The sequence below is a fragment of the Rhinatrema bivittatum genome, chromosome 3 (assembly GCF_901001135.1).
Source record: "Rhinatrema bivittatum chromosome 3, aRhiBiv1.1, whole genome shotgun sequence".
Lineage (NCBI taxonomy): Eukaryota > Metazoa > Chordata > Amphibia > Gymnophiona > Rhinatrematidae > Rhinatrema > Rhinatrema bivittatum.
Window position 1 is genome coordinate 471,384,470 of NC_042617.1, and position 16,667 is coordinate 471,401,136.

The 16,667-nt window shown below is 44.9% G+C and overlaps 1 protein-coding gene across 1 annotated transcript in view; it reads right to left on the reverse strand.

Annotated features, from left to right (window-relative positions):
- Nucleotides 1-14,619, reverse strand: part of LAPTM4A (lysosomal protein transmembrane 4 alpha) — a 76,696-nt gene extending 62,077 nt beyond the window's left edge. Inside the window, exon 1 of the mRNA XM_029595970.1 lies at nt 14,384-14,619. Coding sequence (XP_029451830.1) covers nt 14,384-14,482 — 99 coding nt within the window. The 5' untranslated portion in view covers nt 14,483-14,619. The remainder of the gene's footprint in view (nt 1-14,383) is intronic.
- Nucleotides 14,620-16,667: the final 2,048 nt, after the last annotated feature.

Sequence of the window (16,667 nt, forward strand, 5' to 3'; positions counted from 1 at the left end):
TGGATCTCCAAAAGGCAATTGTAGGTGACTTAATACTGTCTTTTTAACCTCCATGCTGTGAGTCGAGGACTGGATTGACTCCCTCGTTTTCAGACTCTTGAGAAACCTTAAGTCCCAGAACTTCAAGGACCTGAGGAATAAGGGGTCTTAACTCATCCTACTTGAACAAACGCACCATGCTGGGGTCCACATCAGCTGGATCCGGCCACGGATCCGGGTCTGCCGCCCCTACTACCCCAGAAGCTGGCGTCGCCCCAGACCCCGGTATCAGATCTCATGTACCCTGGGGAGAATCCCCTGTGGGGTGAGCCTGATCAGAGGTGCTGACGAGGGTCCATACCCAGACCTTTTCAGCCGGGTCCGAACCTGCCCCCAGGAGAGTGGGCCGCTTTACCGCCGAGCGTTTCCTTGCCAGGAAAGCCTGGTGCATAAGGAGGACAAGATCTGGGGAAAACTCCTCTGGGTCCCCCTCCCCCACTGGAGTGATATCAGTTCCCCTGGTGAGGTCTTCCCTCACTGGGGCTAGAACAGGGGGAGAATCCTCTACCCGCGAAGCTGAAGATGAGACACACGTTCCCTCCCCGAGGAAGGAGGCAAGAAGCCCTGAAAAGCCCTCTAACCCCGGGGAAAACACTCGGCGTATAAGGAGGCCACATCAAATGCCTGGCCGCGTGACCCACATGTGCGGCAGGCTTGCGATTCTGTTTTCAGTCCCATCTGCAGCAGTGCGCCGATAGTCTGAAGTGAAATAGAAAAGGGCGCGAATAAAAAAAAAAAGAAACGCTCGGAGCCACAACAGAGAAAATTTCAGTCAAGCAGGACCAGAAAAAAAAAAAAGCCACAAAACTTTTCATGCTGCGGGCTAAAAGATTATTGGCTGAGGAAGAAAAAAAAAAAAAAAAACAAAAAAAAACCCGCGCACAGCCGTGCCGCGGGAAAGGAACCTGTCTATAGTGAAATCGCAAGGCCCCCAGTAGGGAAGCGGCGAGTAAACGAGGCACACTGAGAAAAATTCACCCTTGCCCTCAGAAAACGACCCGGAGCCCCGGGATCTTAGGGGAACACTGCTGACAGCTTCCCCGGCTGGCCTTAAAAGACCCGGTCCCTCCTGCACTGAAGACTATCAGTCAACCACAGTGAAAACAGCTCTTTTTTTTTTTTCTTTAAAATTAAACTTTACCAAGATACAGAGAACAGCTGTTGCAGGAGACAAGGAAGCAGCTGTAGCAGAGACGTGGTGAGTAGCCAGGAGCCCCTGGTCGTCAGACATCGAACTGTGGCGGGCGAAACCCTGACAGGAATATCCAATTCCCCGGATGCTCGGCTTCTACTGAGGGATGGCCCACGAAGGCGCCTAACACCTCAGGAAGTGACCGTAAACAAAAAAATTAAATTCAAACAAACTAAATAAAAATATAACTAAAGTCTGCAGGTGTGCATCTGTACCACCCGCTGGAGTCAGAAATACTGAGTGACTGCAGGTGGCACGCGTTATGTAGCAGTGCCCAAAGTTCTAATTGTTCTCTGACGCCACCTGCTGGTAGGGATACACAACCCACTTTTCTGGACTGATCTGGGTATGTTCAGGAACTCCCGTTTTCTCCACAAACTTAGTATGTGAGATTGTCAGGTAGGGAGGTAAGCTCTGGAGGGTCTTCTGGTTCATCAGAAGGGAGACCAGTGGAAGAGGTCTCAGACAACGAAGGTGACTGATATGGAGGAGGGGAGCTTGGTCTCTAGCTCATCTTGATCTGGGGAAGTTTCTGGGGACTCTGGATTCCCTGAGTTTAGTCTTGGGGTTTGATGAGTTTTTGGAGAAACTCTACCCTGGTCTATGCTGTGATGCTCAAAACCTGGGATATTAAATTTTGTAGTTTATTGGCGAAAAACAGAATATACAAACATTGTAGTAATAAAACATCACCATGTAATACAGGCACCTTGAGTCCCCCCTCCCTTACCAACCAGATAAATGTCAAAGAGAAGCAAGAAATATGTAGTTCCATTGTCCCTCTCACATGAACTTATTCTTCTCCAGATCCTCGCCACTGCAAATATGGGTCCCAGATATGATGAAACCTGTGAGGCTTCTGTCGTTCATACGCCATTATCACAGAACCGCAGGAAATTGAGGTCCTTGGGGTAACTGCCAGGAGTTGCAATCTCCATTCTAAGTGCTATGCAAGCTTGTAAACAATGATTGATCAGGTGGTCCCTCTAGTCTAAACTGTATTATGGAGTAAAGCAAAATCCATAGAAAGAGTAATGTCTGTTTTCAGAATGATTGACAAGATGTCTTGCAAACGTCTCCACATGGGTAAAATACCTAGCCCAGACCACCACATATGAGCAAAAAGTACCCATTTCCTTACATCCCCTCCAACAATGACCCGAAATATTAGCAGAGAATTTACAAAGTTTCTCAGACGTGATATACCAGCGATAAAGAATTTTATAGCCATTTTCTAGGAGATCCGCTGAAATGGATGCTTTGCTAATCTGAAAAAATATATGGGACCAGGTTTCTGGTTCTAATGGTTTAGCTAAGTCAATTGGCCACTGCCTGAGGAAAGATGGTACCACCAAGAGTGGACCATTCATTAGTTTATAAACTTTAAAAATTAATTTTTTACCACAAGGGTTCGAGCAGAATCCTTCAGACATGGATTTACTTATATTCATCACTTCCAAATTGATGATACCCCTATAATGAGAAATTTGATTATACGCCATGAATTCGATGAGAAAGGTAATAGTAACTCTTCCTTCCCACTAATTTTACCTTCCTCTTTTCCCACATACGTAAAGTATTTCTAGTAGTAGGTAGCATTCAGGCATGGCCTCCATGTTTTCCTAGGTTGCCACGGGATAGCTGAGAGTGCTATGCCGGCCAAACAACATTGCTCTATTTGGGCCCAATGTTTAGTTTCCCGAACATCATGCCAGACCACTATCGGACATAACAGATGCAGCATGATACCAATTTAAGTTCGGGACCCCCAGCGCACCATCCAATTTAGAAAGATACAGAACTGCTCTCGCCACTCTCTGTGGCCTACGCTTCCAAATATAACTAAATATTTTCTGTTGCCATTGTTTAAACAACTTAGAGATACCTACAGGGAGAGATTGGAACAAGTACAATAATCTAGGAAGAACATTCATTTTAATTGTGGCAATTCGCCCCAACCATGAGCTGGGGAGACGTGTCCAAATCCAGATAAATTTTTTGTATCAGGGTTGTATAATTAAATTGGAATAATTCCTTAGGATGACTAGCCATCCGGATTCCCAAGTATTTAATTGTATGAGGTGCCCATCGGAATGGGTGATGGAGCCACAGATCATCAATTGTGGTTTGGGAGCATATGATATTGGGTATCTCAGATTTCTCCCAATTCACTTCGAACCCAGAGGCTTCACTAAATTGTTTAATTTCTTGTTCAATTGCCTGTGAGAGACGCATGCGGATGTCAGACTGTGAACATAATATCATCAGCAAAGAGAAAGTTTGTAGGTGTGATCCCCCACCTCGAAACCCCGTATTTGGTTATTCTGCCATATGCTTATGGCCAGGGGTTCCAAAAATAAGGCAAAAAGCACTGGTGATAAGGGACATCCCTGTCTGGTTCCCCTTTCCACAGTGAATTGATCAGAACATCCCCCATTTATCTTAAGACAAGCCTTAGGGTTGTCATACAATTTGTGAATCCAAGTACAAAAATAAGCACCAAATCCCATCTTTTTCAGGACTCCAAATAAAAATGGCCAGTGCACCACGTCAAATGCTTTTCAGCATCTATAGAGAAAGATCTTCCGAAGCACTAGAGTGAGCTATCCACATTAAATTGAGAAGTTTGCGAATATTATCTCCTGCCAAACTTCAAGGGATAAATCCTGCTTGGTCGTGGTGGACCAATAGGGTTATGTATTTGTTTATTCTGCCCGCTAGAATTTTTGCCAAAATTTTAAGATCAGTTATATCTGCCGATACGATCCACATACTGTAGGATCACGACCTGGTTTTGGGAGTACAGTAATACCTGCGAGATTGGCATTGACGGAAAGGAATTCCCCACCCTTAATGAGTTAAAACACTTTTTGTAAATATGCCACTATGTAGGGACCATACTGTTTATAAAATTTGATAGTAAGACCATCTGGATCCAGTGATTTGCCAGACTTAAGGGAGTGAATGGTCGCCAATATTTCTGGAGTCGTAATTTCAGCATCAAGCTCATGCTGAGCTTCCTCTGATAATATTGGTAGATTAATATGTGCTAAATAATTCTCCACATGATGCTGAGATATTTTTGTTGGCAGTATAGAGTACAGCATAGAAGTTGAGAAATCTATTCCTTATATCTGTGTTATTAGTTAAAATCATATCCCCGCTACCCTTAATTCTAAGATATATTTTGTTTTGGTATTGAGTCTTTAATTGGTTAGCTAAGATTTTCCCTGCTTTATTGGCCCCTTCAAAGTATACTTGTTTTGTCATTTGCAACCAATGAGCCATAGTTGCAGACTCTAACCTCATTAAATCTTCTCTAGTCTTGGACAACTTGAGCAAAGGCTTTGGATCCCCTGTAGTTTGATGTCAGCAGCTCAATTCCATAATAGCATTCCTCAGGGATTGGATCTCTCTAATTTTCTTTTTCTTTACAAACGTTCCCCGGGATATGAGTATCCCTCTAAGATATGCCTTAAATGCTTCCCAAACCATAGGGGGAGCAGTGAGCTCATTATTTCTTCAGAAAAAAAACCCCTCTTTAATATCTAGAATTAGAGCTTGGTTAAACTCCTTGTCTAATAATAAAGATTCATTAAGTCGCCAGAATCTAATTCCTCTATCGTATGAATTAAAGTTTATAGTCAAATCAATAAGTGCATGATCTGACCAAGCGGTGGAAATAATACCCGCCTGTGTGACTTGGTGGAACAATCCCTTGTCTGTTAAAAAGTAGTCAATCCGGGAGTATGATTTATGAGTGTGTGAATAATAAGTATATGATCTAGTATGCGGATACCTGAGCCTCCAAGTGTCTACTAATTGAAGTGTGTCCATGAATTCTTGTAAACTATTCCTGTGTCTAGACAAGGTAGACACATACCCCTTAGATGCATCAATACTGGGTACTCTAAATTAAAAAAAAAAAAAAGTCTATCCCTATCAGTAATTTCCCCTTGCCTTTAGACAATAATAGATTCTTCATCATGTCGTAAAATGGCCCTTGTTCGGTGTTAGGAGCATAAATGTTGAGAAGTGTATAGGTCTCTCCATCCACTATTATCTCCAACAAAATATATAGACCTTCAGGATCCTTAACACAGGATATACACTCGAAAACAAAAATTAGAGGCAAACAGTATCCCCACCCCTGTATATTTAGCCCCTTTAGGGCATGGAACATAATATTGATTAGAGACTGATTTAGATGCCATAAGATACTCATGTTGACCTTTTAGGTGGGTTTCTTGCAGGAAAATGATATCTAATAGTAGGTAGGCAATTTCTTTAAATAACAGACATCTTTTAAAAGGGCGTATTAAGGCCTTTTACATTAATGGATCCAATACACACGGATGTCATAGTTATTGGTAAGAGAGAACCCTTCCTGTATCTGTCAAGTTGGTAAGGATTCATTTGGAAGATTAACCACACACAATACACCAATAATATGTGAGTGTATGTATGTCCTAAAAAAGGATCTGACTCAACAGCATCTTAAAGACCATAACTCCTGTCCCAGGTTGGCAAAAAATCCCTCCCTCCCTCAAGAATCTGCACAATCCTCCATGCAGATCCATACGCCTTACTATGTGGAGGAAGAAAATAGCTTTCAAGAACTCCCACACACCCTTAGTTAACTAACAGAGAGAACAATATGACATGAACACCCAATCTTCACTCAGCTATAGCACAATATTAAAACATATTTGGCACTTACAATACAGTAACTAACTTTCATGCTCTAAGCAAACCTGAACAGTAATGTCTGGCAATTACTGATTGAAATACCAAGGAGTGCCAGAACCACAGTATTTGCAACTGCAGGGCTGTTATTAGAGGCTCTTGTTATTAGAGTCTGAGCTCCTTTTCAAACAGCTATTTCGCGAGCCGACTCTTTGCCATCTGGGGTGCTGATCCTTCACATTAATTTTCTGGCCACTGGGGCCTGCAACTTGAAAGGATTTGAAGCCCCTGCCTCCCAAAATGGCGGCTGCCTCGTGTAGCGATCGGATTTGCGATGTAGTTCCATCCCACGTGTAGGCAAGCCCAAAGGGGTGTAGCCATCTGTATTTCACATTTGCTTGCCACAAGAATTGAGTAACCTCTCCCAACTCGAATCAATTTTGTAGGGTTGCTTGCGAAAGGTCTGCTTACACAGAGATTTCTTGATTCTTCCCATTGCCAGCACATCTGTTTTCTGTCAGCAGTGAAGATTTTTTCTTTTTGTGAATATTCATGAAAACTCACTACTATGTCGTGAGGCGCATTGGCTCTTGCTGGTCTAAGCGCTCCGTGAGCTCTATCTATTAATATAGGCTGTGCATTTGGTGATTCACCATTCCCTGCCAAAGTGAGCAAAAAGTTACAAAATCATGTCACTGTGGCATGGCAATTTGCATTGTCTTCACTCTCCTTGAGCCCTCGAAACCGAAGGTTTCACCGTCGAGCTCTGTTTCCCAGATCGGCGAGTTTCGCTCTGAAAGTAAGGTTGTCTTCTTGTAGATTTTTGGTGAGTTCAGACTGACCATCCAGCCGTGTATCGACATTATCTAATTTGTTGCCCAGCTTGTTTTGAGAGGAAATAAAGTCCTCCAGCATGTTATGAATCTCTCTTTTATAGTTCAAGTCTTGCCTCAGTGAACAAAACCAGTTCCGAAAGTCCGCTCGAGTGGGAGCGCCTTTCGCCATAAGATTAAATTCATCTCCGTTTTCATCCATCTCGTGGTCAGGATCGTCCGCCATTTCTGCAGTGTCTTCCGAGGGCCCCAGCTCAGACAGCTTACAATAGGAGAATTGCTGAAAATCTATTGATTTCTTCCCAGTCATCTCGGCAATTTCTTATTAAATTTTCGCCTCCGGTCCATTACAAAAAATTCATATAATGGGGTGTAACTAAATGAGAAAGAACTCGGGTGATGTAGGAGCTCACGAGCTAAGCTGCCATCAGCATCGATGATGTCACTTCCTCCTCTGATAATAAATTTTGGAAGACTGACTTCTGGGTGATAGGTAGAAAAGAAGCCAGAAAGGAGAGTTCATGTCTGTGGCATAACCTCCATGGAGCTGCGTCTCGGCAATGTTGGAACTGGAGGCTATACCAAGTGGGGGCGGTGATACAGAACACCAGCCTGTCCGAGGCTGCCCGGCTGATAAATCGGAGACCAGAGAGTGAAGAGGTCTGAAAGCCAATGGTTCCTTCACTACCTTCTTAGTTATGGGATATAATGGTTTCTGAAGCTGAGGGACATAGTGTCTTCCTCTGGATTCACTTGATGACTTATGAGAAGATCCCGAGGAGATAACCAAAGGGGATCGGGCTTGTGGGGATCAAGGTCTGAGTGTAAAACTTTGTAGCATGGGTACAACGTCCACCACTACATGGGACGCTTGTTCCCTAGGAGTACTATGGATCTGTAGGAGTTGCCCTTTGTTGGTGATTAGGTTGAGGGGGCTGGAATAATTTGAATTCCTTGCTGGTCAAGATTTTCCAGTGGAGGTTTTAAAAATTTTGAATGCATTGTAGAAAGCTTCTAGCACCACGTGCGTAGAGATTGCACTTTGACAGTTGGTGTTGTGCTTCAACTGGATGGAACAGTAGTCTCAGAACAAAGCAGGTGAAGCGTGGGATTATGCAGATGCCTCGCACAACATCACTACTTCGTGAGACAGCACAATGTGTTGCGCCGGGGTACATCGTGCATTGATGAGTTGTTGTAATGAGTCGAAGGCCTCATTGATCTGGTCATCTTCTGGGATGAGGCAATCAATAAAAACAGGCCAATTCATGCTTGTCTGCAAGGGACAATCTTTCCAAATACAACTTCTTAAAACCACTCACAGTTGAGACTTCTTCTTTGGGCCAGACATGATGGAAAAGGCAGCAATGTTTCTTTTGTAATTTTTTTTTTTTTTTTTATTTAGCACTGAAAAGTGTTCTGGGGCTACAGAAGCAGTGAGGCAACTTAAGCAGACCGAAGGAAAAAAAAAAGTTTAAAAGGTTTTAAAGGATTTTGAGAGAAAAATTAGGGAACGACTGAATTTACGTCCATGCTATGCTCAGACAAAAAACGAGGAGACTCCTGCATGGGCACTGCTTTGTGAACTACCACACATGCTCTAGAGCTCAAACTACTAGTTGGAGAGAAATTTGTTCGGTAGTACCGGATGTTACCCACATATAATAGCTAATTCAGCCTGCTTATAGCTGGAAAAAGGGGAGCATATAAGATCCATTTAGTTCATACCCAGCACACCTTCCTTTCCACATCTAACCACGAAGTTTTACAATATAAAATAGCTACCAATAATGCAACCGTTGCCTCAACATCCAGCTTCCTAGGTCTTCTGCACAGCCTGCCAGGAAGGCCCTACTATGCAAGCACCTGTGTTTTGCTAGGACTTCTAGATATTACTGTACTGGCAGCCTGCCAGACAGACCCAGCTGCTGGTTAATTCCATCACAGAAACAAGAGAGCAGAAAAAGAACATACAGCCTTCCTAGTCTACCCAGTTACACAACCTGCTCAGCTCTACAACCCCTACCAGTCCCTCAGAGATCCCCTATGCTTTCTTAAAATGTAAATACTATCCTGGCCTCCACCAGCTCCACAGAGAGGTGGTTCCATGCATTTATCAACCTGTTAAAAAATAAAAATATATATATGGCATACTGTGTTCATTTGTGGAGACTGCACCTTCAAAAGGGTATAAACCAGGTAGTCTGTCCAGAAGGTGGCTACTAAAATGGCCAGTAGTCTTCACTATAGAGCACAGACTTAAAGATCTAAACATGTATAAGAAAAAACAGTATGGGGAGATATGCAGACATTTAAATATCTCCAAGAAATAATGTACAGGAGGTGGGCTTTTTCCAACAGAGGCTCTGGAAGGAGATGAGATCATAGGATGAGGGTGAAAGGGTAGTTTCAGGACTGATCTATATGGAGGATTGCCATTGCTCCTCTCTCCTCACCAACCACTGAAAGTACCCAAGAGAAAAAAAAAAAAAAAAAAGTGTTGCCTATCAGTCTTCCCTCTTCCCACCAGTTATCAGCCACTTTTGATCCACAGCTCAAAGGAAAAATGTTGCTACTGACCCTGGCCAGTGGGATGTTTGAAAGAGGGGCTATCTGAAGAGAGGGCTGAGAGAGACAGGAGTTTTTGTGGGTTGGATTGAGGTGGAGATTGGCTGTGGAGGATAAGGGGGGGGGGGGGGAATGACAGAAGATGGACTGAGGGATATAAGTGGAGCTGGGGGGGGGGGGGGGGGGGGGCAGGTGAAGCTGGAAAGTGAGAGATGGATAGTAATGAGAATGAAGAGAAATGGGAGATCGTCTAAGAGGGAGGGGAAGACATGATCAGCCAAGGGTTATAAGGGCTTGGAATGAGGGTCAAACTGATTATGCAAACAAAGGCTGGAGAGAGGGGATGGGCTACAGAGGAAGTTATGACAGAAGCCCTTTGGAGAGTGAGAATGTGATTGTGGAGGTACTGCACGCCTGCTAAATTTATTTTGGCTGTTCTCTGGGGTCATGTGGATTTTCAAGTGCTAAAATGGGGTCACATTGGCTAAAAAAAAAAACCCAAACATTTGGGAAGCCTTACCTTAAGCTCCTTGGATATGATCACCACCCAGATCCTGCTCTTGTTTTGTACTTAAGAATTTCACTTTCTATACTGTACTGCTCCCTTGGGCTTTTTTTTTTTGCAGCTCAAAAGTATAACTAAATTTTATCTTAAATTGCCAGACTCTAGACCATTTCTCAAGTTTATGTAGGTCTCATGTTCTCTACATCTTCCAGGTCATCAACCATGTTGCAGCTTTTTTTTTTTTTTTTTTTTTTTTTTTTAATGGATACTAAGACAGGCCTTTCCCCAATAGACTTTCTGCAATATTGCTTACTAATGGCTGGATATGCCTAGCAAGCACGTGTGATTGCCTAAGTTTCCTGCCAGTATTTATTTCATATTATCCTAGTCATCATTCATTCTGGCAGTCCCAACATTCACCATTGACTTGTTCAAGTAAGGCTCATTAAACACATGCCACTAAGTTGTATTTCTTACACTGCACCTTTTATAATTAAAATGCTTCTGGGCTTATTCTACACCCTCTTGACAACCATCACTGTTTTAGCCTCCACCCTCTGTGCCAGGCAAGTGTTCCACACATCCATTCCCTGTCCAAAATATTTCCTGACATTGTCAGGAGTATTTTTGAGTAAAGAGGTCCCTCCTAAACATTATCTTTGTTTCACCTCTTCTCTACGGAACACAAAATTTAGACTGTCAAGTCTCAGTAGCCCTTCCCTGTACTGTCTTCATTCTACACTTTTTAGGAGATGCAGCCTTCAGAATTAAGACAATATTTCAGGTGAGGTCTCACCAACCACCTAGCAAAATTTTCAGTCACTTCATGTTCTCCATTAGTTATGACTCTCCCTATCGCCATTGGCTTAACTGTGTCCTCAGGTAACAGACATAACTTTGCCATCGCTGACCGACCTTCAGGCCCATCTATGGCACGTCCTACTCCTCAACCACCGGCTTTTTCACAGATTTGTGAAGAGGGAAGGCTTTCGCCAGACCCCTCAGGCCATCCATGACCAGATCCACTCCCTCTTGATCAGACTCCTGAGGAACCTTAATCCTCAGCTCCTCGATAACATGAGGGATTAAGGAACTCAACTCTTCCTTACGGAAAACATGCACCACTTTAGGGTTCTATCTTCAGCCACTAGCACCCGGTTCAACCCTCCATCTGGGTCCAGTATATCCGGGGTAGTGTCAGGTACAGCTGGAACAGGAGAGGCAGAAACCTGCTGAGCTCCGTCAAAATAGTCAGCTGGACTGCCCAGAGCCATCCTCATCCTGAGGACCCTTGAGCCCACCGTGGAACCGGACCCTTGGAACTCCAGGCCTTTTGCCAGGACAGGGGGTCTGTGGTCCATGAGCCCGGTCCAGCTACTTCCCAGCCGCCATTCGCACCAAATACGTCTCATGCATGAGGAGAATGAACTAAAAACGTTGCAGGGTCCTTCGAAACATCCCTAGAAGAATCCCCCTCGTCTTCAGAATCGTGCTCCTTCTGGTTGTCAGAACTCTGCCCTACCAGAGACAACAGTGGGGGAAACAGATCCTCACACTTCTGACAACATGGCTGCTTTTCCTGTGCCCAGCAAGAGAGGGGTGACAGACTGCAAAGGTGCTCCTACACTTGTCTTTTGTTTAGGCTGCCACTCCGATACGGCTTCTGCCAACCTCGACCTGCACTCTCCAGAGACAAGAGAACAGCCCAAAGTGGGAAAACTATGCATGCACATAACCGCAAACGCGGTAAACGCATGCCATCTCTACAAACACCACGCTGACTCTAAAACAAGGCCCAACCGCATGGTAAACACAAGCACTACCGCACAGTGGATCTGCTCTGCCACCCGAGAACTCCCTTCCTAGCAGCTAGTGAGCACCGCAAGGGCCCCACACACCCTTCCCAGCTGTTACAAACCCTGTCGCTCCCCTAGTTTTTCTTTTTTTAAACTTTAATTAAAAAACAAAAGAACCAAAAAAACCCAAGGGTACTTCACAAAGGTTAAAGAGCTGCAGGATTTAAACTGTTCTCCTTGGGGGGGGGGGGGGGTAAGTTGGCCCCTCCAACTCTACACCCCCCCTCCCCCAGCAGCAAAAGATCAAGCCAGGCAAGGGTCCCCAACCCCCTGCTCATTCTCAATACCAGGAGGGATAGCTCCACCAGGGCCTAGAAACCTACAGAGGGGACCTTCTGAATTCCTTTTCCTGTGTCTTTTTTCCCTCCAGCCTGCAGGGGATTGCACTTCTACCATCTGCTAGAGACAGAGAAATACTGAAGGACTGCAAGTGGCACACTAGTTTATATGCCAGTGTCAGTAAAACTGTCTCCATCACCTAGAATGAAAGCAAAACTAGGAGTCTGGGCTGATCCAGATATGAACAGAATAGACAATCTTCCAGGTGAGGTCTTGCCAACCACCTAGAAAAATGTTCAATCACTTCCTGTTTGCTATTAGGTATGACTCTCCCTATGCACCTATATCTGGCAATGCATAAAGGTGTTATTTTTGGGTGCTGAAATTTTTCTTAAGTTTTTTGGTTAAATGCATATTTAAGTACCAGGGGGGTTGTTTTGGTTGAGACAGTTCAATTGAAGACATTTCTTAAAAACAAAACAGAAAAAAATCTTAGCTAGCTTATAGTATACAACCTAAATTGGGGGAAAATGTTAGAACATGCCATCCACCTCTCTGTAATTCATTATATTTTTTGAGTTTGTTTTGTTTCTCTTCTCCCTTCTTATTGTTAGGATAATTGGGTATTTCTTTTTATATAATCATTTGTATTTCTTTTCCTGTATATGCTGCATTAGTTTTTTTTCCCAGTTGAGCAATTGCTTGGCTTGAAAGTTAAACACTTTTATATACAGACATTCGTTTGCACACCACATTGGTTTACAGTAGAATGGAGAACTATGGAAGGGAAATGACATTAACAATTTGAGAAACTATGTCTTAACAATATGAACTAAGGAGACTAAAAGGCGAAAGGAGGTAGGAACGTAAGAGCACAAAAGCAGATAGGAACAAGTAACTATAATAATTGTAATTGTAAGGGTGGGGGGGTTGAGGAGGGGGATGATCTTTTCAGGAACAGGATTTCATATAGGGGAGGAGATAGATAGTCACTGTCGAGAGTGTGTGAAGATTATTGGTAGGCTTGCTTAAAGAGCCAAGTTTTAAATTCGTTTTGTTTTTTTTTTAAGTTTTGGGTGTTAGTTTCAATCCTTAAGTCAGGGGACATTGTGTCCAGATGATAGGTCTGGTGAGGGAGAGAGCCCGTTCCCAGGTCAAGTGTAGTTGGGTGAGTTTAAGCGAGGTTATTGGTAGAGTGCAGTTATTGGTAGACCTTGTGGATCTTGGGGGGGGGGGGGGGGGGAGTGTTTGAAAGTGGAAGGAGGAGTTGGTTATATAGTGTTTTGTGGATGAGGGTGAGAGACTCTTGAAGTGTATTCTAAAGTGAATGGGGAGATTTTTTTTTAATATAGGGGTGATGTGCTCATTTCTTTTGGTGTTTGTGAGGATTCTGGCAGTGGCGTTTTGTAGCATTTGCAGGGGTTTTATGGAGGTTGCTGGGAATCCTAAAAGTAGGAAGTTGCAATAGTCTATTTTGGATAGGATGAGGGCCTGCAGGACTGTTCTGAAACCGTTTTGATGAAGAAGAGGCATTAATTTTTTTTAGCACGTGGAGTTTGAAAAAGCAGTCTTTTATTGTGGAGTTTATGAATTTTTTTAGGTTAAACTCACTGTCTAATGTGACACCTAGGTTTCTAACTTCTTTTGTAAGTGGGGATTTTATTTGTGAAAGTTATAATAGTAAACAAAAGTTTACCTATAACCGGAAAAAAAAAGTTTGTAGTGCTTTACAGTAAGGTAACAGATGTTGCTTCCCTTGAGTTACTGTTTGGACAGTCAGTCTACAAGTTTAGGTTGTCAAGATCACAGATCTCATGGCTGGCTGAACATGCACGGGGGAAAACAGTAAGACGCAGATGGCAACATTTACAAAACGGCCACGATGTGATTCCCGAGCCTGGCTTCAGGTCCCCGATGCCGTGGGGCACTGCTTACAGCTTTGGAAGTAGAAATCATGCCAGACATTCCTCACTGCAACACCTACTGCATGGCACAGAATACACATATGCTAGGGCCTGGAGAAAACCACAGCCTGTGCCTTTCCATCGGCTGACTTTTTCTGGATTAGATAAGAGGAGTTAAAAATGTGGGACGAGGCGGATGACTCTGTGTCACCGTAGGGGGATATGATAAAGCTGCAAGCCCAAAACAAGAGGTAGTTACTAGCCCAGAAAATCCACAAGCAGCACTCAGAAAGGGCGTTTCCAAAACCCTCTCCTGCCTGGGACCAAAACCAATAGACTAAACGGATTAGAAAACAGTGCCAGCACTATACTATTCCGAAACTCAGGAACAAACACCGGATCCGAGCCCCTAAGCAAAGCATCCACGCGTTATACCCGAGATCAACCCTTTAAAAAAAAAAAAAAAAAAAAAGGGGCCACTGAGCGCATGCGCACAGATAAAGAACTCCCCCCCCACTCACCATGTAGAATATGCCCAGGATGATGGTCCCTATCCGGACATGGCAGCAACCGCAGCAGCGAGTGCTGAACAGCCGCTCTCGACTCCGCTTCAGGTTCATGGCGCCGCTCCTTGAGGGCACTTCGGCAGAAATCAAAAGACGCTGCAATACCCCGTTACTGCCTCGTTCACTCAGAGCCGCGTGACCCAGGCGTCGCACAGTAGCAGCCACACAAGTGACCTCTGAGGCAGCCAATCAAATACGCGCGTGGCTACCGACCCGGATATTGTGTCCGTCCGTGAATTGGACGAAGCAGCTGCCATTCAAAAAGTTGTGCATCCAATGGGGTTTGTCTTTCGCACGTGAACATTAGACACCCCATTCTGCTCTCTCGTGGGGTGCGTGTGATTGGTGGCAGTTGTGGCGCATGAAGGTTACACGAATCGCGTGAATAAGAAGGCGACGAAGCAAAGTGGCAGGTAGTATTGCTAAGTAAGCGGTTTTCCTGCCACATTGGCCTGTTTTTTAAATGCATAAGCGGGGCATTTTTCTTCGCGCTATCGCTGATTACAGGTTACGATTCTTCCAACACTGGAGAAAGAGGGAGATGGTGCTCTGTGCATGCGCACTTACACAGGCAACTTGACTGCGAGAGGTCGCTGCGATAGTCCTTTGTGTTAAGGAAAAGCAAGGTTCAGCACTTAAAACAAATACTCAAAGTCCGGTCACAGCATGGATCAATACAAAGACAATATGTTCTTTTCCATGTTATTCTTTATTCCTTTTCAGATCATTCATAGAAACATAGAAACATAGAAATGACGGCAGAAGAAGACCGAATGGCCCATCCAGTCTGCCCAGCAAGCCTCACACATTTTTTCTCTCATTCTTATCTGTTACTCTTAGCTCCTTGTTCTATTCCCCTTCCACCCCCACCATTAATGTAGAGAGTAGGGATGTGAATCGTTTTAGGACGATTAAAATTATCGTCCGATAATTTTAATATCGTCTTAAACCGTTATGGAACACAATACAATACAGATTCTAACGATTTATCGTTATAAATCGTTAGAATCGTGAGCCGGCACACTAAAACCCCCTAAAACCCACCCCCGACCCTTTAAATTAAATCCCCCCCCCCCCCGCACCCCCCCCCCCCCCAATAACTTAAATAACCTGCGGGTCCAGCGGCGGTCCGGAACGGCAGCGGTCCGGAACGGGCTCCTGCTCCTGAATCTTGTCGTCTTCAGCCGGCGCCATTTTCCAAAATGGCGCCGGCTGAAGACTCTTTTTGCTTTATGACAAGGCACTTTTATTGAATAGTGACTCCTAATATGGAATTTGCGGGCCGATACAGTAAGGAGCGGTAGGAAGAGCTGCGTTAGTGCCAGGCGCACCCGCGTTTACCGCACGCACAGTCCGGCTCACCTACAGCTCAATACTGTATTTAAATAGCTTGCAAATGCAAGCCGCGTCCAAGAAGCATCCGTTAAGCGTTAGGCCTGCGCAATCCATTTTACTGTATAGAACGCTATACAGTGCCTATACAGTAACCTGGGTGCGCTGGTACCTGTCATTTCAAATGACATTTGAAATGACAGGTACCAGGAAGTGGACGGTTCTTCTACGCTCAGGATTGCCAGTCCTCTCTACCCTCCTCCCGAAGCAACGAAAAGCAAAAAAGGAGAAAAGCGAAACGACATGTGAAGTGTAACTTACTTTTCTTGCAGCCCTCCTCTGGAGACGCACCGCAGCTCCCCTGCCTCTCGGGGGCTGCCCCCTGCCTCCCGGGGACAGCCGGCGGCGAAAGTGGCCCCGCCGGCGAAGATGACGTCACACCTTGGGCGGCCAAACTGCACGTACAGGTTGAATGCACGCAGGAGACCTGGCCGCAGCTGGAGCGATCATGTCAGAGGGCCTGTGCAGGCATCCATCTTCGCCGGCAGGGCCGCTTCCGCCGCCGGCTGTCCCCGGAAGGCAAGGGGCAGCCCCCGGGAGGCAGGGGAGTCACGGTGCCTCTCCGGAGGAGGGCTACAAGAAAAGTAAGTTACACTTCACATGTCGTTTCGCTTTTTGTTGCTTTGGGAGGAGGGTAGAGAGGACTGGGCTGCCCCGGAGACCGGCACCCATGGTCGCGGCCAGGGCAGGTGAACGAGGGCTGGGGGAAAGTTTGCTGCCTACCCTTACCCCTGCCTCTAACGCAGGGGTAAGGGTAGGCAGTAAGTTAGCAGGTTAAACGCACGGCAAAACTGCAGGTTTAAAAAGCGATAATCGGGGCGCGCATTACTGTATGGGAGGGAATAGC